The sequence below is a fragment of the Rhea pennata genome, chromosome 6 (assembly GCF_028389875.1).
Source record: "Rhea pennata isolate bPtePen1 chromosome 6, bPtePen1.pri, whole genome shotgun sequence".
NCBI lineage: Eukaryota > Metazoa > Chordata > Aves > Rheiformes > Rheidae > Rhea > Rhea pennata.
Genome location: NC_084668.1, coordinates 16,167,114 through 16,187,997, shown reverse-complemented (window position 1 = coordinate 16,187,997; position 20,884 = coordinate 16,167,114). Strand labels below are relative to the sequence as shown.

The window sequence follows — 20,884 nt, the reverse complement described above, 5'->3', positions numbered from 1 at the left end:
TGCTATATTTGAAGTTCTTTCTTCATTGCTGAAGACACTTGTTTTTCAAAACACTGTCAAAACTTACCACTGTTAAAATATCTTTTAGAGGTCTTATTTTTGTTACTTTGCTAAGCTTACTCTCATTCAGATATTGCTACATATTAAAAGACTACTATGTACACAGGAAGAATGTAGCAGTACAACTTTTAATTTCCAGAACATGATAAAGAATGAAATACTTTAATTTTATTCTAGTTAGGTGAGAGAAAAATGACAGAATCTATTCAGCAAAGAGGACCGCATGTAATGCAGGTTCAATTACAGCAACTAACTTTTTGTTGGCACTTGTAATTAATACAGTTTTTGTTGTGTTTCGCTAGCAGTTTCAAAGCAAGACCCATAAAGCATTTCAAAAAACAAAAACTTGAACTTGTTGGTCTCTCTTTTGTTATTTATTAGATGCTGGATCCGTTGTCTTTGAGTAGTCCTGAAAATTCTGGTTCAGGAAGCTGTCCCTCACTTGACAGCCCTTTAGATGGGTAAGAATTACTTAGATTCATTATCTATTTTAGTAGATTGCTTAGTGTACCAGTTGTAACATATAATGACTCTTCAGTGACAACCTTTACTGACCTTCTTCCAGAAATTCTTCTGTAAGTTGCAGAATATTCAGAAAAGTGTATTGAAACTTAATTGCTTGCTAATGAATAGAAGAGAGATGTGGGTTTTTTTTCCCTCCTGAAGATTTGAATGTGAAACACAAAACTCTAGACTTCAGATCCTACAACAGCATACTAAAAACTTTTACTACATTTTGCCAGGCTTGCTTTTATATTATGATCCCTACCAGTGAGTAGCCTGATTAGATTTACATTTCTTAAATACTGTTATATGAAGGAAACTTCCTTCTTCCGAGGATGGTGGTAATGGTGGTACCTGTTTCAAGAAAGGGAGTAGAATCATTTTAAGACTTCAACAGGCTACCTTCTCCCTTTCTTTACGATTACTGTCCATTACTCTCTTCTTGTTCCCATTGTAGACTTTTCACTTAACTTTTCCTTGTTTAAACCTGCCAGTTGGCAGCCTGTACTGTGGTGGATCTGGAGCTGTATTCTGACTGACCTGTGAGCAGATATGTGTGTTTTGAGAAGCATTCTGTCCACAGTTTCTCAGCTGCTAGGTAAGCCAAACAGAATATACTTCTGTTTGGCTTCTGGTGGGTCAGGCAAATAACTTCTGAGTGTTATGTTGTGCAGATTGACTACTTGTTTATTTAATACAGGTAAACAAATAACACTGCTAATTAAATATCTGTATTTAATTAGTTGAGAGGTTAAAAAGCTGTATATCATTGTCTGTTGATGACTGGTCTGAGTTATATGATTGCTATTAGTGTACATTTTTTGAATATTTTCCTTGATAACAAACATATTGCAAATACAGTTGAACATCTTACAGATTAATTGATTTTTCTGTTGTTCTTTAAAGCAGGATACTCACCATTAGAGATGAATTTTGCAGAAGAAATAAGCAGATAATTAGTTGTCATAAGCTTGCTTAGATTAGATGTTCAGAATGACAGTCACTAAAATTGAGTTAAACTTTGTTCAAAACATGGTACATACAAATACATACTTCTGAGCTTCACCAGTCTGGAGTTGGATGGTTGTCCCACATGTTGTATCAGTCATGCAAAACAGCCAGCTACAGTTGAGGTAAATTTTTATTCTCCAATCATTTGTGTTTGGAGGAGATCACTGTGGATGAATTTATTTTTCTTCCAGACATGCTGCAAAGTTCATCTTTCCTAGCAAGCATTTAGAGATGGTTTGTGGTCCGTACATGGTGGGGCAGGAGACTGCAGGGTAAATTTGATAGGCCCTCACAGTATGTTTTGGGGAAGGTATTTCTCTCCTGTGGGGCAGTATGTAACTGTATTTGGAAACAAAGCAATCCTAAATTGACTTATAATGTTTCCCCTTCAAAACCTTTTTTTTTTTTTCCCTCTCTCTCTCTCTCTCTCTCTCTCTCTTTTCCCCTTATTTTGTCCCATCTACTCAGTCTGCATTCTTTCCCTGCCCCTTCATTCAGATATTTTCAAGAAGAGCATAGGTTTTGAGTCTCTGTTAAACTTCTGATACCTAGGAGAGAAATTCTTACCAGAAAGAGGAGGATGCTAGTTTGATATGCTTATGGAAATATATTGTAATGGGTTGTTCTGTCTGAGTGGCAAATTCCATATATTCATTTTGACAGTTGGGAGTTAATATAACAGCGACTGTAGATAAGAAATAATGTGATCACCCAGGAAGACAAGAATTCTTTGGCAATCTAACTTAGTAAAGTTGCTCTCTTAATCCTATGAGTTTATGGAGAGAACAAGAAATATTTTGGAAAATGTTAAAAGGTTCTGCCAGCTATAGTTAAGCTTTATCAAGAATCTTTGTATGCTGTGTAAGAGATTTTGCCGATATGTAAATCTTGGTATTTAGCTAGGAAGCTGTTAAACGTAACAATATTCTTATGTGGCTTTACTTGTAATAATTCATGTTTTTATTAATATCATTGCTCACTAACACAGACTGCTCTGTTAATACATATAGCTCAAAAAGCAAGCTTTTCCATTGTTACTGATCTTCATTTATTAATGAGACCTGCTAGATTTGTTTGTTTTTAAACTTAGGTTCTGTGTCTGTAAACAGATGTTGCAACTTGTGTAACACTAAACTTTTATCAGCCTTAAGTAATTAGACAATAAAACTAAATGTTTTGAGTACTTCATTAGATTAACAGCAATTTTTAGATGCTGTATGTTTTTACGCTTCTAGAGACAATTACCCCAAATCTCGGATGCCGAGAGCACAGAGCTATCCAGATAATCATCAGGAGTTCTCAGGTAGGCAAAATCACTGAGCATACCAGTTTTCCAAAATACATTTTCTTGCAAGTAATAGGGCTTTGAGGGAGAGCTCACATGGAGCGGTATCATATTACACAAACATAGTATGATAATAAATAAACCAAATACCAGTAACACACATTAATAAATGCCATGATGGATAAGATCCTTCCTTGCAAACTTTTTTAGCTCATCACACGTATAGCACTGCTACTAGTATGTATAATATAACATACTTGCCTGTCTGAAAGCAACAAATGATGCAGCAGATGAAGGCACTCAGCTGAGTCAGACTGGACTGTAATGTCTGTCCCTAAACTATTGCATAACCTTGGTTAACTTCCTTAATGTTGGAGCCTCCATTTTCTCCTCTGTGAAATGAGAATCATTAAGTGCTCATGATTGCTGTAATGGAAAGTACTGCAAAGTGAAAGATTGAAGCAGGGCTGTGTGCTAGGCCTATAAATTAATCATCAGCACTAATGTTGTTTTCATACCGTACTCTGGCATGAATCCAAATTGTTGTGCATGGTTCAGGATACCAACTGCAATGAGTAACCTTGAAAGTGCTTTGAGGTGTCTTTTTTGGACATGCCTTGAAATAAAATTATACTATTGAACAATAATTAGCTTCCAATGAATCTAGGATTTTTTTGTGGTTTTTTTTGGATTATTGTATGTTTTAAAGCTTTTTTAAATTGTTTATGAAGCTTTATCCACATAATCATGCAATTGTTTTTCTTTCAAGGATTCTAGAGGGCTTAACAGACTACGTCACTCTTAAACGTAACTTAAACAGTTATTCTTTTACATTGTAGGGATAAACACCAAAAACGTGAGAAATGTCAGAAATCAATTTGCCTTTAGTATTTTTAATTTAGCCTATTTGTGTTTATTCATCACGCTAACATTTTTAATAAGATCATAAGAGTGTTCTTCTGGACGCCTCTGCTGCCCCCCGCTGCCTGCTGCAGGGTGCCCTTGTTTGTTAATGATGGGATAGACAGCAATCATTTAGTAAGTACATACTCACTGCCTGTCCTCATCAGCTCTAAACAGAGTAGTATGTAGAATCAGAATAGATGTCCATCTGGCCCAATCTTCTTTCTTCTGCCGCAACCACTATCAGGCTTCCTTAGACAAGCATGTAATACTCCTTCCTGAGAATGTATTCCTAGAGATGTTAGCCTTTAGGACTTTGTCAAATGCAGGATGCTCTTTTGTGCTTTGGCTGCTGCTTCTATGAATTTGTCCAGTCCTCCTTCGAACCTATGTAAGGTAATGGTGGTGTTTTGTTAGTTTCCACAATGTCTTGTAGAAAGAAATTGTACAGCTCATTGTGTGTTGTATGAAGTGTTATGCTGCTTGTGATTTTATAGACCTCTCATGTTGCTCCTTAAGCTGTTGCTCTTTTAGGCTGTAGAGACCTGCATTCCTCCTAGAGAAGTCATTTTGTGTCTTTGATCATCTTTGCACTTCTAAGTCTTTTCCAGTTTTACTAAATCCTTCTTTAAAATGGAGTAGACAAACTTTGTTCAGTATATCCTCATGACTTAGTGTTTAATTTGCTTCTCAGCCAACACTCAGCCTTGAGCTGATGTTTACCTGGAACTCTATCACAACATTTAACACTGGTCTACACTGGATTTCATCTGCCATTTTAACAACCAGTCACTTAGACTCTTAAGGTCTTTCTGGAATTCCTCTGTTGGCTTTACTGCTCTGAATAACACTGTCACCTCGCTATTCATTGTTCTGTCCAGAAAATTCAGGCTTAATTCAGCTGTGTGAGATGTCGCCCAGATCCCTGTGAATTGTTCACTCCTATCCTCTGTGCTTATCTTCTAACTAAGTACTTATCTGTGAAGGACTTTCCCCTTTATCTTACTATTTTTCTTCTTTAACAGGTTTTTAAAGGAGGACCTACTGCATGTGTTTTAGTAGTTTAGGCTGCATTGACTCTTGCTATTATATCATATTTATGCATCTTTTATTCTTTGTAATGATTTCTGCCAATTTTCTTACTAGTGAACTGTAATTTCCCAGAATTTCCCTGTAATTTATTTTTTAAATTGGAGTTATTAACCATGCTGCAGTCCTCTGATACTCTTTTAAGCAAGAGATTACAAATCACTCTTGAACTATTTAATTCTTGATCTGTTAGAACTTTTGGATGAATATCCTTTATCTCTTGTGATTTGTTAGTGTTCTGTGGATTTGCTCTATAATCTTTTTTTACTCCGACACTTGACTTTGAAATGCATCCTCTGATATGTTGCCTGTGTTATAATACAAAACTGATTTATTCCATATGCTTTCATCATATCTTTAATTTTGAAATATATTTTATTTTTATTTTCTAGTAGAGTATGATATCCCAATATTTGAGAAATTTGGAAAGGGTGGGACTTATCCCCGAAGATATCATATTTCATACCATCAACAAGACTACAACGATGGTAAGAGTTCTTTTTAATTAGCTTGTTAAGCATCTGGTTGTAATAAACTTCTTTGAAGATCAATGTCCTTTTTTATTCTAATGCTGTAGACATCTTTGAATTATTTCTGTTTTTTTTTTTATTTTGTTCTTTTTTAAGTGGTCATCCTGTTGACTCCAACTGTAGATATTTTTCTGCTTTCAATTCTTATTCCTTCACAGGGTGAAGATGCCAGCCTAGTTATCACTGGAATGTAAACATAATTCCCCTTTTTACTTTTTATCAGAAGTCTGTGCATTGTAATAGAGCAATAAGAATGGAAGCAGTTCTGAAGCCAGCATTGCATCTATCCCTCTTTCCAAAATTTGTGTTGTTAACTTTCAAAAAAAAAAGGGGGGGGGGAGAAAAGAAAAAAAGAAGAAAAGGGGCAAAATAAAATTGCTTCTAATTTTTGTCATTTTAACCAGCTGATGATTCTGTCTAGTACTTAGGTATATCTGTGAGAAATGCCTATTTTCTTCTAGTCAGAAAGTTGAACCAGTAAATTCCATGATCATTATATTATATGTTGTGGAATATGTAAATTACAGGCAATTCATTAAATATATACGCATGTATATTTGCATAGTAGTTACTTCTCATGGTGTTAACGCTAGTGTTCTTTGTATAATGTTGAAGGTCGTAAAACTTTTCCAAGAGCCAGGAGGACTCAGGGAAACAGCTTCCGATCACCAGTTAGTTTCAGTCCCACTGATCACTCACTGAGCACAAGTAGCGGGAGCAGTGTCTTTACACCAGAATATGAAGATAACAGAATGAGGAGAAGGGGAAGCGATATAGACAATCCTACCTTGTCAGTCATGGACATCAGCCCACCCAGTCGCTGTAAGTTAAGGCATTTTGTGAACTCCACAATAAAAAATATTTTATCACCTTCCAAGAATCACAGAATGGCTGAGGTTGGCAGGGACCTCTGGAGATCATCTAGTCCAACCCTCTGCTCAACCAGGGTCACCTAGAGCATGTTGCACAGGATTGCGTCCAGGTAGGTTTTGAGTATCCCCAGAGAAGGAGACTCCACAACCTCTCTGGGCAACCTGTTCCAGTGCTCTGTCACTCTCACAGGAAAGAAGTTTTTCCTCATACTCAGGGGGAACTTCCCAAGTTTCCATTTGTGCTCGTTGCCTCTTGTCCTGTTGCTTGGCACCACTGAAGAGTCCCACCCCGCCCTCTTGACACCTTCCCCTATGGTATTTGTAGACATTGATAAGATTCCCCCCTCAGTGTTCTCTTCTCCAGGCTAAACAGGCCCAGCCTTTGCAGCCTTTCCTCATAAGAGAGATGCTCCAGACCTCTAATCATCTTTGTAGCCCTACTGTGGACTCTCTCCAGCAGTTCCATGTCTCTCTTGTATTGGGGAGCCCAGAACTGGGTGCAGTACTCCAGATGTGACCTCACAAGGGCTGAGTAGAGGGGGAGGATCACCTCTTTTGACCTGCTGATGACACTCTTCCTAATGCCCCCCAGGATACCATTGGCCTGCTTGGCCCCAAGGGCACATTGCTGGCTTTTAGTTAACTTGTCCACCAAAACTCCCAGGTCCTTCTCTGCAGAGCTGCTTTCCAGCAGGTCAGCCTCCAGCTGGTACTGGTGCATGGGGTTCTTCCTCTCTAGGTGAATCATGTCAAAATTAAACACATCATCAAAATACATGCAACTGAATATGTTTTCTCTCTCTCATAGGAAAAGGTCAAGACTGTATTTTCAAGCAATTTTTTCTTTGCTTATTTTGCTAACCATCATGTCGATTCCCACATGGAGTTCACACTTCTGATAATAAATCACTAAAAAAAAAAAACAGTTTATGATGATATATTAGACTATTGAGAACCCAAGAAGTGTCACATAGGATGTGATTACCATTTGCTTTTGCTCATGTTAGTTAACTTCTCTGCTAAATTGCAGTCTGTAGTTGATATTGTTTTATACTTACAGTGGTATTTCAGGAACAAATATACTTTCTATGATGACTCATTTGAAAACCAAAACATACTTATATTTTCAGCACCACGAGCTCCAACTAACTGGAGACTTGGTAAACTGCTGGGTCAAGGTGCATTTGGCAGAGTATACCTGTGCTACGATGCTGATACTGGAAGAGAACTTGCTGTTAAACAAGTTCAGTTTGATCCTGATAGTCCAGAAACCAGCAAGGTGAGTGATGTAAAATAGGGAGTTTGTAAAGGGTTTCTGCTGCAGTGCTATGCTCTAGACTGGACTCATGTTGTTCCTTTCCATGAATGTGATGAATAGTTTAAAATGTGTTTTGTTTTCATGATTTTTTAGGAACCCCGTTTTATTTATCTCTTGATGGATGAATTTGATTTACTCATTTTAGTGCTGGGTTGTATTTTTTCATTTTCAGATGTATCCTTATGCAGTGAACTTGCATGACCTAATTTGGGGCAGTTTCTGTTCATAAAATTAAGCAATCTATCATGGAGCATGCTCTGAAATAGACAACTATTTAATTAAATTAATACAGGAACTAGAACAAATTGCATTTATGAACAGAAATTCTGCCCTTACTTAAGTATTGTTCCTGAAAATAAATCCTCAAGTGTTTTTTTTACTAGGAAGACTGTTTGAGATTCTTATCCTGCTGATCCTGACTGCTATTTTTCACCTCTCCCTCCATAGTTTGCAGTCCTTTCAGTTGTGACAGTATAACTGTTCATGGTCACTTGTTAAACCAGAATGTATGGATGCCGTCTTCTTTTGGGAGGGGGCAAATTTTTTAAAAATGTCATCAGAATGACTCAGGTTAAAAAAGAAAAATTTTGCTTCTGAAAAATCTCAAGGAATCAGCTCCTGAGGTTGTTTGAGTGTTCATTTCAAATTCTCACTGTGCTTGGCAATTCCTTGCATAAAGGTGTTCCATTTGTTTTAAGGGGGCGATAAGATGTAGAAAGCTATAGGTTTGGGAGTTTGGATTGCTGGGCTTTTTTCATAAGGCTTTGGGCATCAGGGCTGGTAACTGTTACTGGCAGTACTTCTCTCTGAAGAGCACAACTTTTGTTCACAGTTTATTATCTCTTTGAAATTGAGCTTGTCCTTCAAATATTGGACATTTAAGAAGAGAAACAATGTAATTAGCACTAGTCTTCTGTTTCTTTTTTTCCCAAATTGTATTTGCTGCTTTTTACAGGATGGAAAAAGTTAGTAATTTTCTTGTGTTAGGACTGCATTCTGCACTGTGGGGAGCATGGCCTGGGGAGCAATGGGTGTAGGCATTATTGCAGAATTGAGTGGCTACCAGTTATAGGTGCTGTTACTAGTCATGTCAGATCCAGAAAAGCCAAGAATCACTTGTGCTGTACATTTCTAGGGTAGTTGTTGTTGCTGTTTCTTTAAAAAATGTAAGAAAACAACTGATTTTGCTCTGCAAATAGTAAACATAAAAAAAAAAAAAAAAAAAAAAAAAAAAAAAAAAAAGAACAACTTGCAGGGTCTTTCTTGTAGAAACAATTTTGTAACTTCACTTACCATAGCATTTTGTAATGTGTATTTGCCAGTGTCAAAAATCTTCTCCTCCCAACTTTAGAAATATGGGGGGTATCATCAGTAGACTGTGATGGATTAAGAAGTAAATTTTTATGAAAGGCTTTTTGGTGAAATCTGGAATTTATCAAAATTTGAATTTGGGTATTTTGAAAGATACACAGTAAATTTTACAAATGGGAAGTAAATCATTTCAGGTAACTGTAGAGAAAGCACCTTATTTGTTCATTTGCTTACTGTATTTCACAGTTAGAATATTAACCAATCCTTCTCAAGCAAAAAGCTTGATGTATTGGACAAGTTAAGAATTAATGCTAGTTAAGCCAGTAGAAAGACTTCAAAACAAAACAAGACACTTTTTTACCCAATTGTCAGTTTAGGAGATGTTATATAATGATTCCTAAGTGCATACACGTCTTTATCTGCTGTGTTCTGAAACAGATGTAACTTCAAAATAGGAGAAACAATGAAATGAGAGCAAAATCATTCCAAAGCCAATTTACAGGAAAAAATGCTTTTTTGTTCCCCTCCCTTCCTTTGATGTAATTGCAAAATGTGTAAACTTTACATAAGCTACAGAGTAGTAGTGTTATTTAATTTACATATCCCTTAAATAGGTACTTACGGTCCTGCTGGAAAAAAAAAACGTAATGTTATTAGATCTAATGTGGTAAATCTTGTTTGTTTGTTTCATTTTAGGAAGTAAATGCACTTGAATGTGAGATTCAGTTGTTGAAAAATCTGCTTCATGAAAGAATTGTTCAGTATTATGGCTTCTTAAGAGATCCACCAGAAAGAACACTCTCTATATTCATGGAATATATGCCTGGGGTAAGCAAGAAAACCACCCCACTTCAACCATCATTTCTATGCAAAGTGACGTGCACCCAAGTAGATGGCTTTTGCAACAGTGCACACAGATATTAAAGACGTGCCTAAGTAACAGCAGTAGCCAAAGACAGATATTGGGGGGCATGCTTATAGCAGTCTGACTCTCATTGCTTATTCATGTATTCAGAACTAGCGATTTGTACAAAAATTGCTTGCATTTGATTTTGGCATAAGAAGTACCTAGCACTGTCTTTGAAAGGACAGTGTTGTTGGTAGTAGACTCTAGAATCTCCCTAAAGCATAGTATTTCTTTTCACTGCAGTTCAGCTTATGCTGTCTTACAATCACCATGTCAGCTTTTGAGAAAAAGAAGTTAAGATAGTTGTGAGAGTAAGTCATTAGAAATAAATTTGGTGCTTGTCTTCTGTGTGGTACTCGGGTACATGCTGAACTGTTCTGCTTTTACTATTTTGTCAAGATTTATTCTGTGCTCTGAGAGCTGTAGGTTTTCATTTTCTCACCAAGTGTGACTAGCAGAGCTAAATAAAATGTGCTCTTATAAAAACATAGGATTGGTATTTCTGAATAGAGTAACAGCATTCTACTTTACTGTGAAACTCCACAGAGAAAAGTGATATTTTTATATGAATTTGGGGCTTTGTTTTTGGAGACTTCTTGAATTTTTCTGAGATTTGGGGGACAGAGTTGATGTAATTTTAGCAGTTTGTATCTCTGCATGACAAAGCCATTTTATGCAAAGATATTTATAAAACAATGAATGTTATTTTAAGCTGAGATGTATCCAGCTTTTAATTTTTATGCAGATGTGAAGCAGAATCCTCCAGCTTCCAAGTTTTCCCTTGACAACCCACTACCCCCAAAATATAAATTAAATGACCTGTAAAGAACAGAGGCTGCTTGCCCTCGTTATTCATCAAAAAACTTAATAATGGTGTTGAATGCTGTTTTCTTCTGTACAACAGGCTGGCACTTAAGTTATTTGATGGCTTTGATGTTACTAGTCTGGTATTTGAGTATGATTTGCGTGTTCGGCCTCTTTCTAGTGAAAGTTTGAGGGTTTTCTTAGTGGAGGTAGTGAAGAAGTCCTGCAACTTCAAAAGTCTACATGTCAGACATAAACTTCGTGGGGTTTCAGCTATAATATTAATTAACCCATTTATGAGTCTAGAAATGTTAGTGTTTCATGCTCTTTCTTTGCTATAGGGTTCTATCAAAGACCAATTAAAATCATATGGAGCACTCACAGAGAACGTGACTCGGAAATACACACGGCAGATACTGGAAGGAGTTCACTATTTGCACAGTAACATGATTGTCCATCGAGATATTAAAGGTAATAAGGGTAGTTTTGTGCACAGTTCTGTGCTCTTTACTACAAATTCAATTCTAGCATAAAATAAAAATTGTTTGAAATGTCAAAATACTGAGAATTAATGTGAAACTATAATGAAAACATTACTTTTCATCACTTATCTTTGTCACTGTTGTAAACTGAGAAAAAGTAAATTAGAATCTTTGTACTGTTCTAAGTCTTCTAAAAATGTTTCCCTAGTGTGTCTCTGCAAAACAGTCACAAATTTCAATTCTAATTTTTCTGTGTGTGAATTAGTAGTTTTTAATATATTAAAGGATCGTGTCATTACAAATTGATGGAACACACAAAGGAAAGCATAATGCCTCTAAAGTATTTATTTGTACACAGTTTTGTTTCTATCAGTTGTATAGAAATTACTCAGCACTCAGTGTTAAAAGAACTTACTGGCAGAGGTGATTTGCGTGATCCAAATGATTCAGACTTCTTTCATTTTCCAGCCAGGAAAACTAATGGAACAGATATTTACCTTTTGCAAACAGATAGAGATGATTTGTAAGTGCTGCCTAAGCAAGCTATGAATATGTAGTAAGATCAGTGATGTGCAAAATAGATGTATTGAACGCCATGCCATTGTATTCCCTAAAACTTGTACATTGTTTTCCTGTTGCTTTATATCAGTAGTTTTTTTCCTAAAGATTGAGATATCGCTGTCAATCTGTATGTGCTTATGCAAGATAATTGTATGGAATAAATCTGTAACATAGTTTGCAATTTTGCTTTAATACAATATCAAAATATTTTTAATGCTGTGGAAATTTCCTTCCCATTTTTCTTTATTTCCCTTGTATTAAAATATATTTGACATGTTGCTTTTTTTTGCCTGTATGGGTTTACAAAGGTGACAAACTTCCTTGGAAAGGCCTAGGATGCAAAACAAGTGATTGTTTTCTGAACCTCGGAAGTAGTGATAGGAATGAATTAAAAAAAAAAATTTTTTTTGGCTTGAAATACTGGGTCCATCAGTGAAATCAAGTATTTGTTACTGTTTTCCACACGAAAGCCTTAATGGGACTTTCATGAATGTAATGCCATGTTCTCTTTCTTCCAGGAGCAAATATTCTGCGAGATTCAGCAGGCAATGTGAAGCTAGGTGATTTTGGTGCAAGCAAACGACTTCAGACTATCTGTCTCTCTGGTACCGGAATGAAGTCTGTCACAGGAACTCCATACTGGATGAGTCCAGAAGTTATTAGCGGAGAAGGATATGGCAGAAAAGCAGATATCTGGTATGTCAAAAATCCTTTTCTGCTGAAAGGCACCATTTGAGAACGGGCTCTTTCTCACTGGTGTGCAGGTGCTATCTGAAGTTGGAATGCTTTTTGTTCTGGGGTTTAAGCTGAATTAAGGTGACAAGTGTGAGCATTGACAGTCATAGTTGGCGAAAATAACACAGATGAAATTTGGGCATTTTTGGTTGGTCAGTTCCTGTGCCCATTGATTTAGCAATCCTATGAAAATCCTGTGAGCCAGCCTTACATGAAATTAGGAGTACCAGACTTCTGTAAATCCTGGTGAGTTACTGGGTGAAAGCTGCACTGAAGCTCTGAAGTGTCAGTTAAATCAGTGTCCCTTAAATTAACACTTTGCTTACTAGAACTTCATTTATCACTAAAGTATCCTGGATGCAGGGCACAAAATGAAATGTTAGTGCTTTAAAACCTGAGTGCGTAAGAATGAATTTACCAAATTTAAACAGGGGAGTAGGAAGAAAGTATTGGTGTGAGTTGTTGCTAAATTTTCAAGAAGGAAGATGGAAAGACAAATTTCAAAGGTGAATGTTTGTGATACTGGGTAATATCACACAGTCTAACATACTGCAAGCCTAACAGGCATGATTTCAGCACTAGACTCCGTATGTTCTTTGTGCTTACAGATCTCTTCCAGTATTTGTTAGGCAAAAGTAGATAAGCAGGAACAGTAATGTTTTGTGTTGCTAAAAACAACAGTAGGAGCCACATTATATCCAGCCAACAGCCATACTCTCATGTCAGGGAAATTCATTTAGCCTAACATAGATCACGTAGTAATTATCTGGCTGTACTTATGGAACAGTCTTACAGATTTGTGGTAGCTTTGAAGTATTTGTATCAAGGTTAACACATGATTTTTGGCTTAATATTAAGAAGTACTAAATTTGGATTTCTGTTGTTGAATAAATCCTTAAATAGACTGTAGGGATTTAGGAAGAAAAGAACCTCTGTCCTACCATAAAATCTCTTGCAAATTCAGGGATTATTCCAAACTATTGATTTGACAGTATTGTTCATGTATTTTTGACAGAGATTGAGCTTGTAGGGCTTATGGAGCAAAGTCCTTCTGGACATACGCACACTTTCCTGCCTTCAGAAATCAGTTAAATGTAAGCTTCATATTCAAGGATCATATATGATCTTTCTTAAAACTCTGACAATCTGGACTGTATCAGTATCTTTAGCTAAAGAGGAGAAGATCTCACCATTTCATAGCACACCAAAATATAACATGGACAGTACAAGTTTATACCCATACTTCAGTGATAACTTAAGCATTTCTAATGAGCTACCAAAATATGCGGTATATTCTGACTTATTTTACTGTACAGTATTGCTGTTTGCTTTGCATTTCCACTAGGACATAATGAGCAAGAAAGCTTTTAAGTGCATTCAAGTCCTGAAGGTGTCTGAAGAGCTACGTTTCTGTAACGTTCCTGCTTGTATTGGAAACCTGAGCACTAGATCTGAATCTGAATAGTGGCAATGTTATAATACACTCAATATTGTCTAAATAAAAATGTCATTATTTCTTCACTGAGGTAGTTGCTTTTGGCCTAGTGAAGAAGTAAGGTAAAGATGGAAGCAGTGATTTGTGTAACTTTAAGATAAAGAGTATAGCTGTATGCGCAAGCGTGTGAACTCCTGTTTTCCTCTGCATTTGCTCTGGAGAGTTAAGTGAACACCACTTACTTGCGGTATTTTAGTAGCTATCTGATATTTCTTGTTTTCCTAGAAGAGCACGACTGTGTTGTAACCCGCTGTTTCACTTTTGCCTCTGTTTCAGGAGCGTAGGTTGTACAGTGGTAGAAATGCTCACTGAGAAGCCCCCTTGGGCAGAGTTCGAAGCAATGGCTGCCATCTTTAAAATTGCCACTCAGCCAACCAACCCCCAGTTACCACCTCATGTCTCAGACCATGCTCGGGATTTCTTGAAACGGATTTTTATCGAGGCCAAGTTGCGACCATTTGCAGATGAACTGCTGAGACACACGTTTGCACACTATCACTAACGGCCTGCCTCAACTCAGCTTGCATCTACTGCATTTATTTTCTATTTGACTGCACTTTTATTTTTTATTTTTTACAAAAAGGAGAAAAAAGACAAGAGAGAGAACACATTCTCTTGAATCTTTGTTTCACTTAGATTGTAAACAATCTAAATTTTGTATGTAAAATGAGAATATTCCCACCCCCACTCCCACCAGGACTAGAACTTTTTGTTTTTATAATGTACTGATGTGGTTCATGTAGATAAAGCACTTTAGTACATACTTGTTCCTTATTTAAAGGGGAAAAAAAAGACAAATGATTGGACAGTCAGGGACTGTGTGACTTTTTCTGACACTGCTGACTGACTCAGGGTGCAGGGAAAAACAGAAATGAGCTAGAGGAGAAGAAGGCTACTTATCTGTGATTGTTATTTGTATTTTTAAGGTACTTGCTGCAGAGAGTTCTAACTTCTTATATTTTAGCATTTTAATCAGTTTCTGGATTTAAAAGTTTAAGCTTAGACCCACAGTTTTGAGTTAGAAGCTGGAAGAACTTGGAACTCTTTGTACAACACTGTTTCTGCCTGGTACTCCTCTGTGACCAAAAGAAAATAGCAAAACAGAATTTAACACAAATTCAGTAAATAGAGGTTTTGGTATAGAGCTATATTGTCTTAATAGGAGAAGATTTACAGGTAGACAGATTATGGGCACAGACTCCTAGGAACTACTATATTACAAAGTGAAAATTTCCAGAATAAACAGAAGAGTCAACTGTTGGATGTAAATAGTTGGAGAATGCCTCCTGCTCTGTCTGCCAAAGAGAATCCTCTACTGCATAAGCCTGGAGGAGACAATTATTTAAAAAGAAAGGGGGGGGAGGGGAGAAAAAGAAAAAAAAGGCGATATGGAGAGAGAAAGAAAGTCTTCCTCTATGATTCCATGAATAGTTGGGGGGAATGGTTGTGAGTAATCCTTGTGCAGAATATGATTCGGAGTGAGCTGTAAGAAATAGTGTCTTCAAAGCTGCTGAGAGGCACTGGGGTGGAATATGTGTCAACCAAGTGCCTGAAAAATATAAAATTCTTCCCATTATGCTAAAATTGTTTTAGTAACAGTTCAGTTATTTAGGCTGTGTTGAAAATTTCTGAAATGAAGCCCAGCATCTTTTAGCACTAGGAATAAGTTAAGGAAAAAGATAGAACTCTGGTTATAACTTTTCATAAGGTAATGATAATGAAGTCACCTAAACAAGAAGGCACAGCACAAAAGATTGTTCAGAGAATAGGCCAAAAACATAAAGTGAGCCAGCAGCTAAATAGCATGAGCGTGATTACTCCAGCCTGAAATCCAGATGATCCGTGTTTATCAGGTTTCCAAACGTCATAAAACATAATCACTTTTTCCATTTCTGAAAAAATATAAAAGAAAGATAAAATCTGAAATATGGGTCCTCAATTGAGAAGCCTAGTGTTGATCAGGTGTAGTTAATAACTGACTTTTTGCTACAGAAAAGTCAAACTCTCATATTTTTGTAGAAGTACACTATATAAATAAGAGAACTGGAACTACTGGACTCCAGAACTGAAATAATGCAAACTGTTTTGGATGATTTCTTGCTTGCTTTTGTTGTTACGTAAAAGCAGAGCGGGCTGATCCTGTGAACCTTGTCCCCTCTGACAAGGTTATGCACTGTAGTCCCCAGGCTCCTATCTGTTCTGCATCCTTAGAGGACTATCAGAATTCTAAAGAGCATGGACGTAGAGTAATAAACTTACCCATTCTCATGGCAGTTAACTCATGAGTTTTCTGAATTTATTCTAGGAATTTCCAAATCTTCTACCGAGCATAAGCAGGAGTATGGATCTATTTTTAATCACTTTACCTGTACCAGAGTAAGAATGATTTTCCTTCTGTTTTGAGCCTCCTCTCCTGAGACTGAGCGGTGGCCTTTTTCAGTTTATGTGAGTGTTTTATCAAGCATATTGTTTTGGTCAGGGTACATAACTGTGCAGGATTTTATAAGCATGGGAAGAATTAACCCAACTAGGGAAAACTTAGAAGGCCAAAATGAAAGTCAACTTATATTGACTTATTTTTTTCTCTGTAACTAGTCAAAAGGTACGAAAGCAGCCTTTAAAGAAAACTTCTATATACTCTGCTGTAAAGGACCTTTGCTTTATAAGCAAAATTTAGTGGTACCAGGGGAGGGAGGTTTAATGTAGAGCCTAATAATTTATGTAGCTAACTTAAAGATTGTGTAATTGAAATGACTGATTTCAAATAGATCAAGAAGGTACCAAAACCAAGCTGGAAATGTATATGAAAAAATCAGCAGTGGACAGTGATATCTGAAAAGGTACGGAAACTTCTTATTAGCAAAACAGAATATTAAAGGGAAATATAATCAGGTTTATCTGTAGCACTCATAAAAATTAAAGATACTATTCTAAAAAGAAACTGCACTCTGAAACTTGAAGAATTTCAGAATCTAGTTTTCTAATAAATACTGTGTCCTTTCTGCAAGGCAGTGCTGGCTCATGTATATTGCAATATCACTTCCTCATTGTGATTTTAATTATTGAAAGTAATTGAAATTGCTGCTTCTGTGTCTCCTCTAAAAATGGCATTCAGTCATGACAATGGTAAGTATTTTGGAACTGGAAAAAGAGAATTTGCAGAGTGCATCTTCCTTAAACTTTCTTTGACATCAGAAAGCTGCTGGTACTTCTTAAAAGAAGATGGCTTTTGCCAGCTAAGTGATTCTAGTAAAATTACATTAAATGAATCAAGATTAGGCCTGCACTGTTTTTTTCCACCCTAAGCTGACCTAAGATACTTAGAGCAAATTTAGGTGGTTATTAACCATTTGTTAATATTTTGAGCTTAGCAATATATACAAATTTAAATGAGACTGTTCTACCAAAAGGTTGGTTACTATTTATCCCCTTGCATGTTGCACTTCAATGTTGTTATGTTGGGGTATTACAGAAAAACAATCTGTATTAAATTATGAGGTACCTCTGTACAGAGTGTCTGTAAGACGCTTTGTGGACTCCTGGCATGATAATTACCAAACCCTGTCTCTAGAATTTCAGAGGGTGCATGGAACTGCATGCATAAAATTCCAGTAGAGAGAAGGATTGTGGATTTGAGATTCCTGATGACAACTTTTAATATCTTACTAATGAAGATACCAGCATTTTAGAATAGTCAGTTATGCTTGAGTCCAATTATTAGAAAAGACAGGAAAGAATACTGTTGCAGGGTTATGTTTTGCTTTTCTGTAAATGCCAAGAGGAAGCTGTACTCACAGAAAAAGGGTTAAGGTTGATAGTGAGTACATGTATTTTCAAAGGACTTACCTGCTAATGAATCTTATTATTCTGGCTGTTTAAGTATTACATTGAGTAACAAGTTTAACTACCTGTGTACCTCAGGGCATTGTTTGCTCGTGGCTTTTTGGCACAAATAGGATTTTCATTGCTGTTTCAGCCAATGTTATTAAGCTTCTATGTATTTTTTTTTTAATCAGCTTTTTTATATGGCTGGAATGAGGAAAATTATGAATAACTGTTAATACAAGGTTCACTTGCTGGGAACGTTCACCAAATGTGTGAGCTTTGATCCAGCTCAGTCCTGCCTGAGGAGCAGATTGTTCATTTTTAATTTGGGTGATAAAAATACCGTTGGAAGTACTGGAAAAAGGTATGGATATAATTGACTTTTCTTGATTGATAAATCTGTTATTTTCTCAGTTTTGTCTTAAAAAGTCACTTGATTTGCAATTCTTATTGTAGCTAAGCAGTCTCTTCAGTATACCAGAATAAGTTATTTAACAGCTGTTTTTTAGCTAGTGCCTTTTTATCTCTATGCCTTAATTTTGTTCGTATTTGAACACTGTATTGAAATGCTATGGCTGTCATACAATTCTGTCACCAAAACAGTCTTTAAATACATTTTTCAAGCGCCCTTAAATTCTCTAACTGCTTTGAAAAGTGTTTTATATATCTGCTGTAGACTTTCAATTTGAGGCTTTTTTTAAAAATAATTGAAGTACTTCCCAAGTACTACCTAGGCTGATACCTTTTTTTTTTTTTTTTTTTTTTTGCATTCTGGAGATTGTAAACTGATGCATACTGGGAAAATTACTTTTCTGCACTCATACAGATACTGTTACAGCCAACATATAGTTACCTAGCTCGGGGTACTAGACTCTGGTTTTACTGTAGAGATCTTAAGAGTTCTTAAAGGACTAGTCAGCGATAGTTGGTACACTTCTAAACATGGTACTGTACTCAAAGTTGTTTACTTTCAACATACGGAGTATTAGTTCTGTTTTAGCAAATCAACAAAATCCTCCGTGAAGCTACCTTTGTTACCATTAAACTGCTTCCTGTTTCTCTTACATAATCCTAATCCTGCCGTTGTCGTGACTGAAAGCCTTCTTGCGGCACCAGGAGGTGCAGTGCAGTACAGCAAGGCATTCGTTTAGACAGCATAGAGCAATGTATATGCAGCTTCAGAGTCTTGAGCAAATCAGTCAGATCTGTTGTAACTTACAATTAATTTTTTTAATCTTGAAAGTTGGTCATGCAGATGAACAAGCCTAACTTGTGTGCTTGAATGTAAGTCTATATATATATGGTGTTTCTGGAAAAGCAAAAGTATTACTGCCAGTATCTCCTCTTCTTGCTGGTAGCTTGCTGTCTTGTGTTCATGACAAGTATGCGGTGTAAAATCACCTACAGTTTTCAAAACTTTTCTGTCCCCATCTACATATAGCCAAAAGTGATGGATTAGTACTGTTACTTACATACACACACACACACACACACACACACACACACACACACACACAAATATATATATATCAGTAAGTTACTGCTAACTAAAGAAAGATAGTAGTAAAAGGTGATGGATACTGCCCATATTTAAGAGATTTGGGTGCTTATTGTTTCTATTTTGATGTGCAAAATTCATGCCAGCGTTAAAATGAAGAGTTTGTTTTTTTTTAAAAAAATCTTTAACTTAATCTTATTGATGTCATTTGAAAAATAATGTACAAGCTTGGTAACTAAATTTGGCAACTAATTTTATAGCTAGGTTTGATTTTTGGGACGCTTAATGCTGTGAAGGAAAGTGTATTTGTGATCTGCATTGCTCTGTGTGCCATAATAAGGACATTTCAAAGCTGCTGCAAAGCAGTCTGTTTTACTTAGAGCCAAATCTCACCCACAACTCTAAGGGGTGTTTGCTGCCTTCAAGAGGAGCCACAAACATACACCAAAGGGGGCAGAGTTGCTTCCATACTGGTGTTTATAACTCAAAATTCTTGATCAGAAGCCAAGGAGCTTTTTTCTTTTTATTTTCTCTGCTTGGCCTACATACGGTTTATTTTTTCATTTTAACTGGCACTACTTAAATACTGTATAGGTGGTGGCCACTGGTAGCTCCTGAACTGCACAGGGAGCTAACACAGAGCTTAATTCCAGGCTCCGCCATGTGAGCTGAGGGTCCTGGAGACTCCTGCTTGCTGCGGGGAGTTAGCTAGTAGGGGCTGCCAGGCCGAGGGTGCGGGGAGGGTGTGCTGGGGCAGGGGCACAGTCTGTCCTGCTCCGTCCTCGCTGCAGGGCCACCGCTGCTGCCAGCGCCGCGTGGGCCCTGAACTCTGGGGATGTGACCTGCATCCTGCAGCTCCTGGCCAAAGCAGGAGTTTGGCACGTGGCTCTGTGCCATAGAAATCAGCTGTTCGATTTCACTCTAGCAATATATATATACATCCATATATTTGAGGGGGAAGATGAGACGGAGAAAAAAATTCTTGTGTATCAAACAAAATTAGCAGTCATTCTTTGGCTAGGTCTTAAGTTTTTCATGAACTTGCTTTATAGGGAGAGGAACTGGATTAATACATTAAAATTGTATTTCATGATTCAGTCCTTACCTTGAGTCCACTGATGAGGAAGGGAGGTCAAGGTATTTTGTGGGGAAATAAGGATACAGTAACTCTAGAATGGATATTTGCGGGAAATATTTCAGATGTTTTTCATGTCTTTTCCCCAAATACTAGATAATCCTTTCCCCCCAAATTATATAATTTTGATTTAAAAACAAGGATAGCATTTTCTTTTCTGAACAGGCATTAGAATGTCAGTTTCCTAGTGTTTGTTTCTCATTAACACCTGCTTAAAAGATGGTGTCATCCTAAAATGGACATGGTTTATTATTTAAAAAAAACCTGTCATCTCAGACCTCACAAAAGTCAAATAAAGGAATATCATTGTAAATACATGGAGGGAGACTTAGATAAATTGGAACGTAGGCATTTAGTTTTCATGAAGCTATGAATAAAAATTTGTAAATTTACTCTTGATCTAATGTACATTTTTTTAATGTAGCCATTAAATTCTCTATTTAATCAGTTTCTCACTGTAAATGTTTTTACTCTCAGTTGAATGCTGGGCACAGTTTGTAATGTATGTACACAAAGGTGTTTTTTTCTATCAACGTTGACTTTTTTGCACATTTTTGGA

General features: G+C 36.6%; 1 protein-coding gene across 4 annotated transcripts in view; it reads left to right on the top strand.

Annotated features, from left to right (window-relative positions):
- MAP3K2 (mitogen-activated protein kinase kinase kinase 2) overlaps positions 1-18,453 on the top strand; it is a 50,257-nt gene extending 31,804 nt beyond the window's left edge. The window contains exons 9-18 of one of the 4 annotated variants that reach the window (XR_009958721.1): positions 442-521; positions 2,811-2,878; positions 5,245-5,340; positions 5,998-6,204; positions 7,385-7,533; positions 9,580-9,711; positions 10,936-11,065; positions 12,156-12,333; positions 14,144-16,707; positions 17,884-18,452. Coding sequence is in view for 3 of the 4 variants with exons in the window: in XM_062578175.1 (XP_062434159.1) it covers positions 442-521; positions 2,811-2,878; positions 5,245-5,340; positions 5,998-6,204; positions 7,385-7,533; positions 9,580-9,711; positions 10,936-11,065; positions 12,156-12,333; positions 14,144-14,369 (1,266 nt within the window). In the remaining variant the exon portion in view is untranslated. Of the gene's footprint in view, positions 1-441; positions 522-2,810; positions 2,879-5,244; positions 5,341-5,997; positions 6,205-7,384; positions 7,534-9,579; positions 9,712-10,935; positions 11,066-12,155; positions 12,334-13,717; positions 13,912-14,143 lie in introns of those variants that run through there. The other 3 variants (XM_062578176.1, XM_062578175.1, XM_062578177.1) reach the window with 3 other exon arrangements.
- The last annotated feature ends 2,431 nt before the right edge of the window (positions 18,454-20,884 follow it).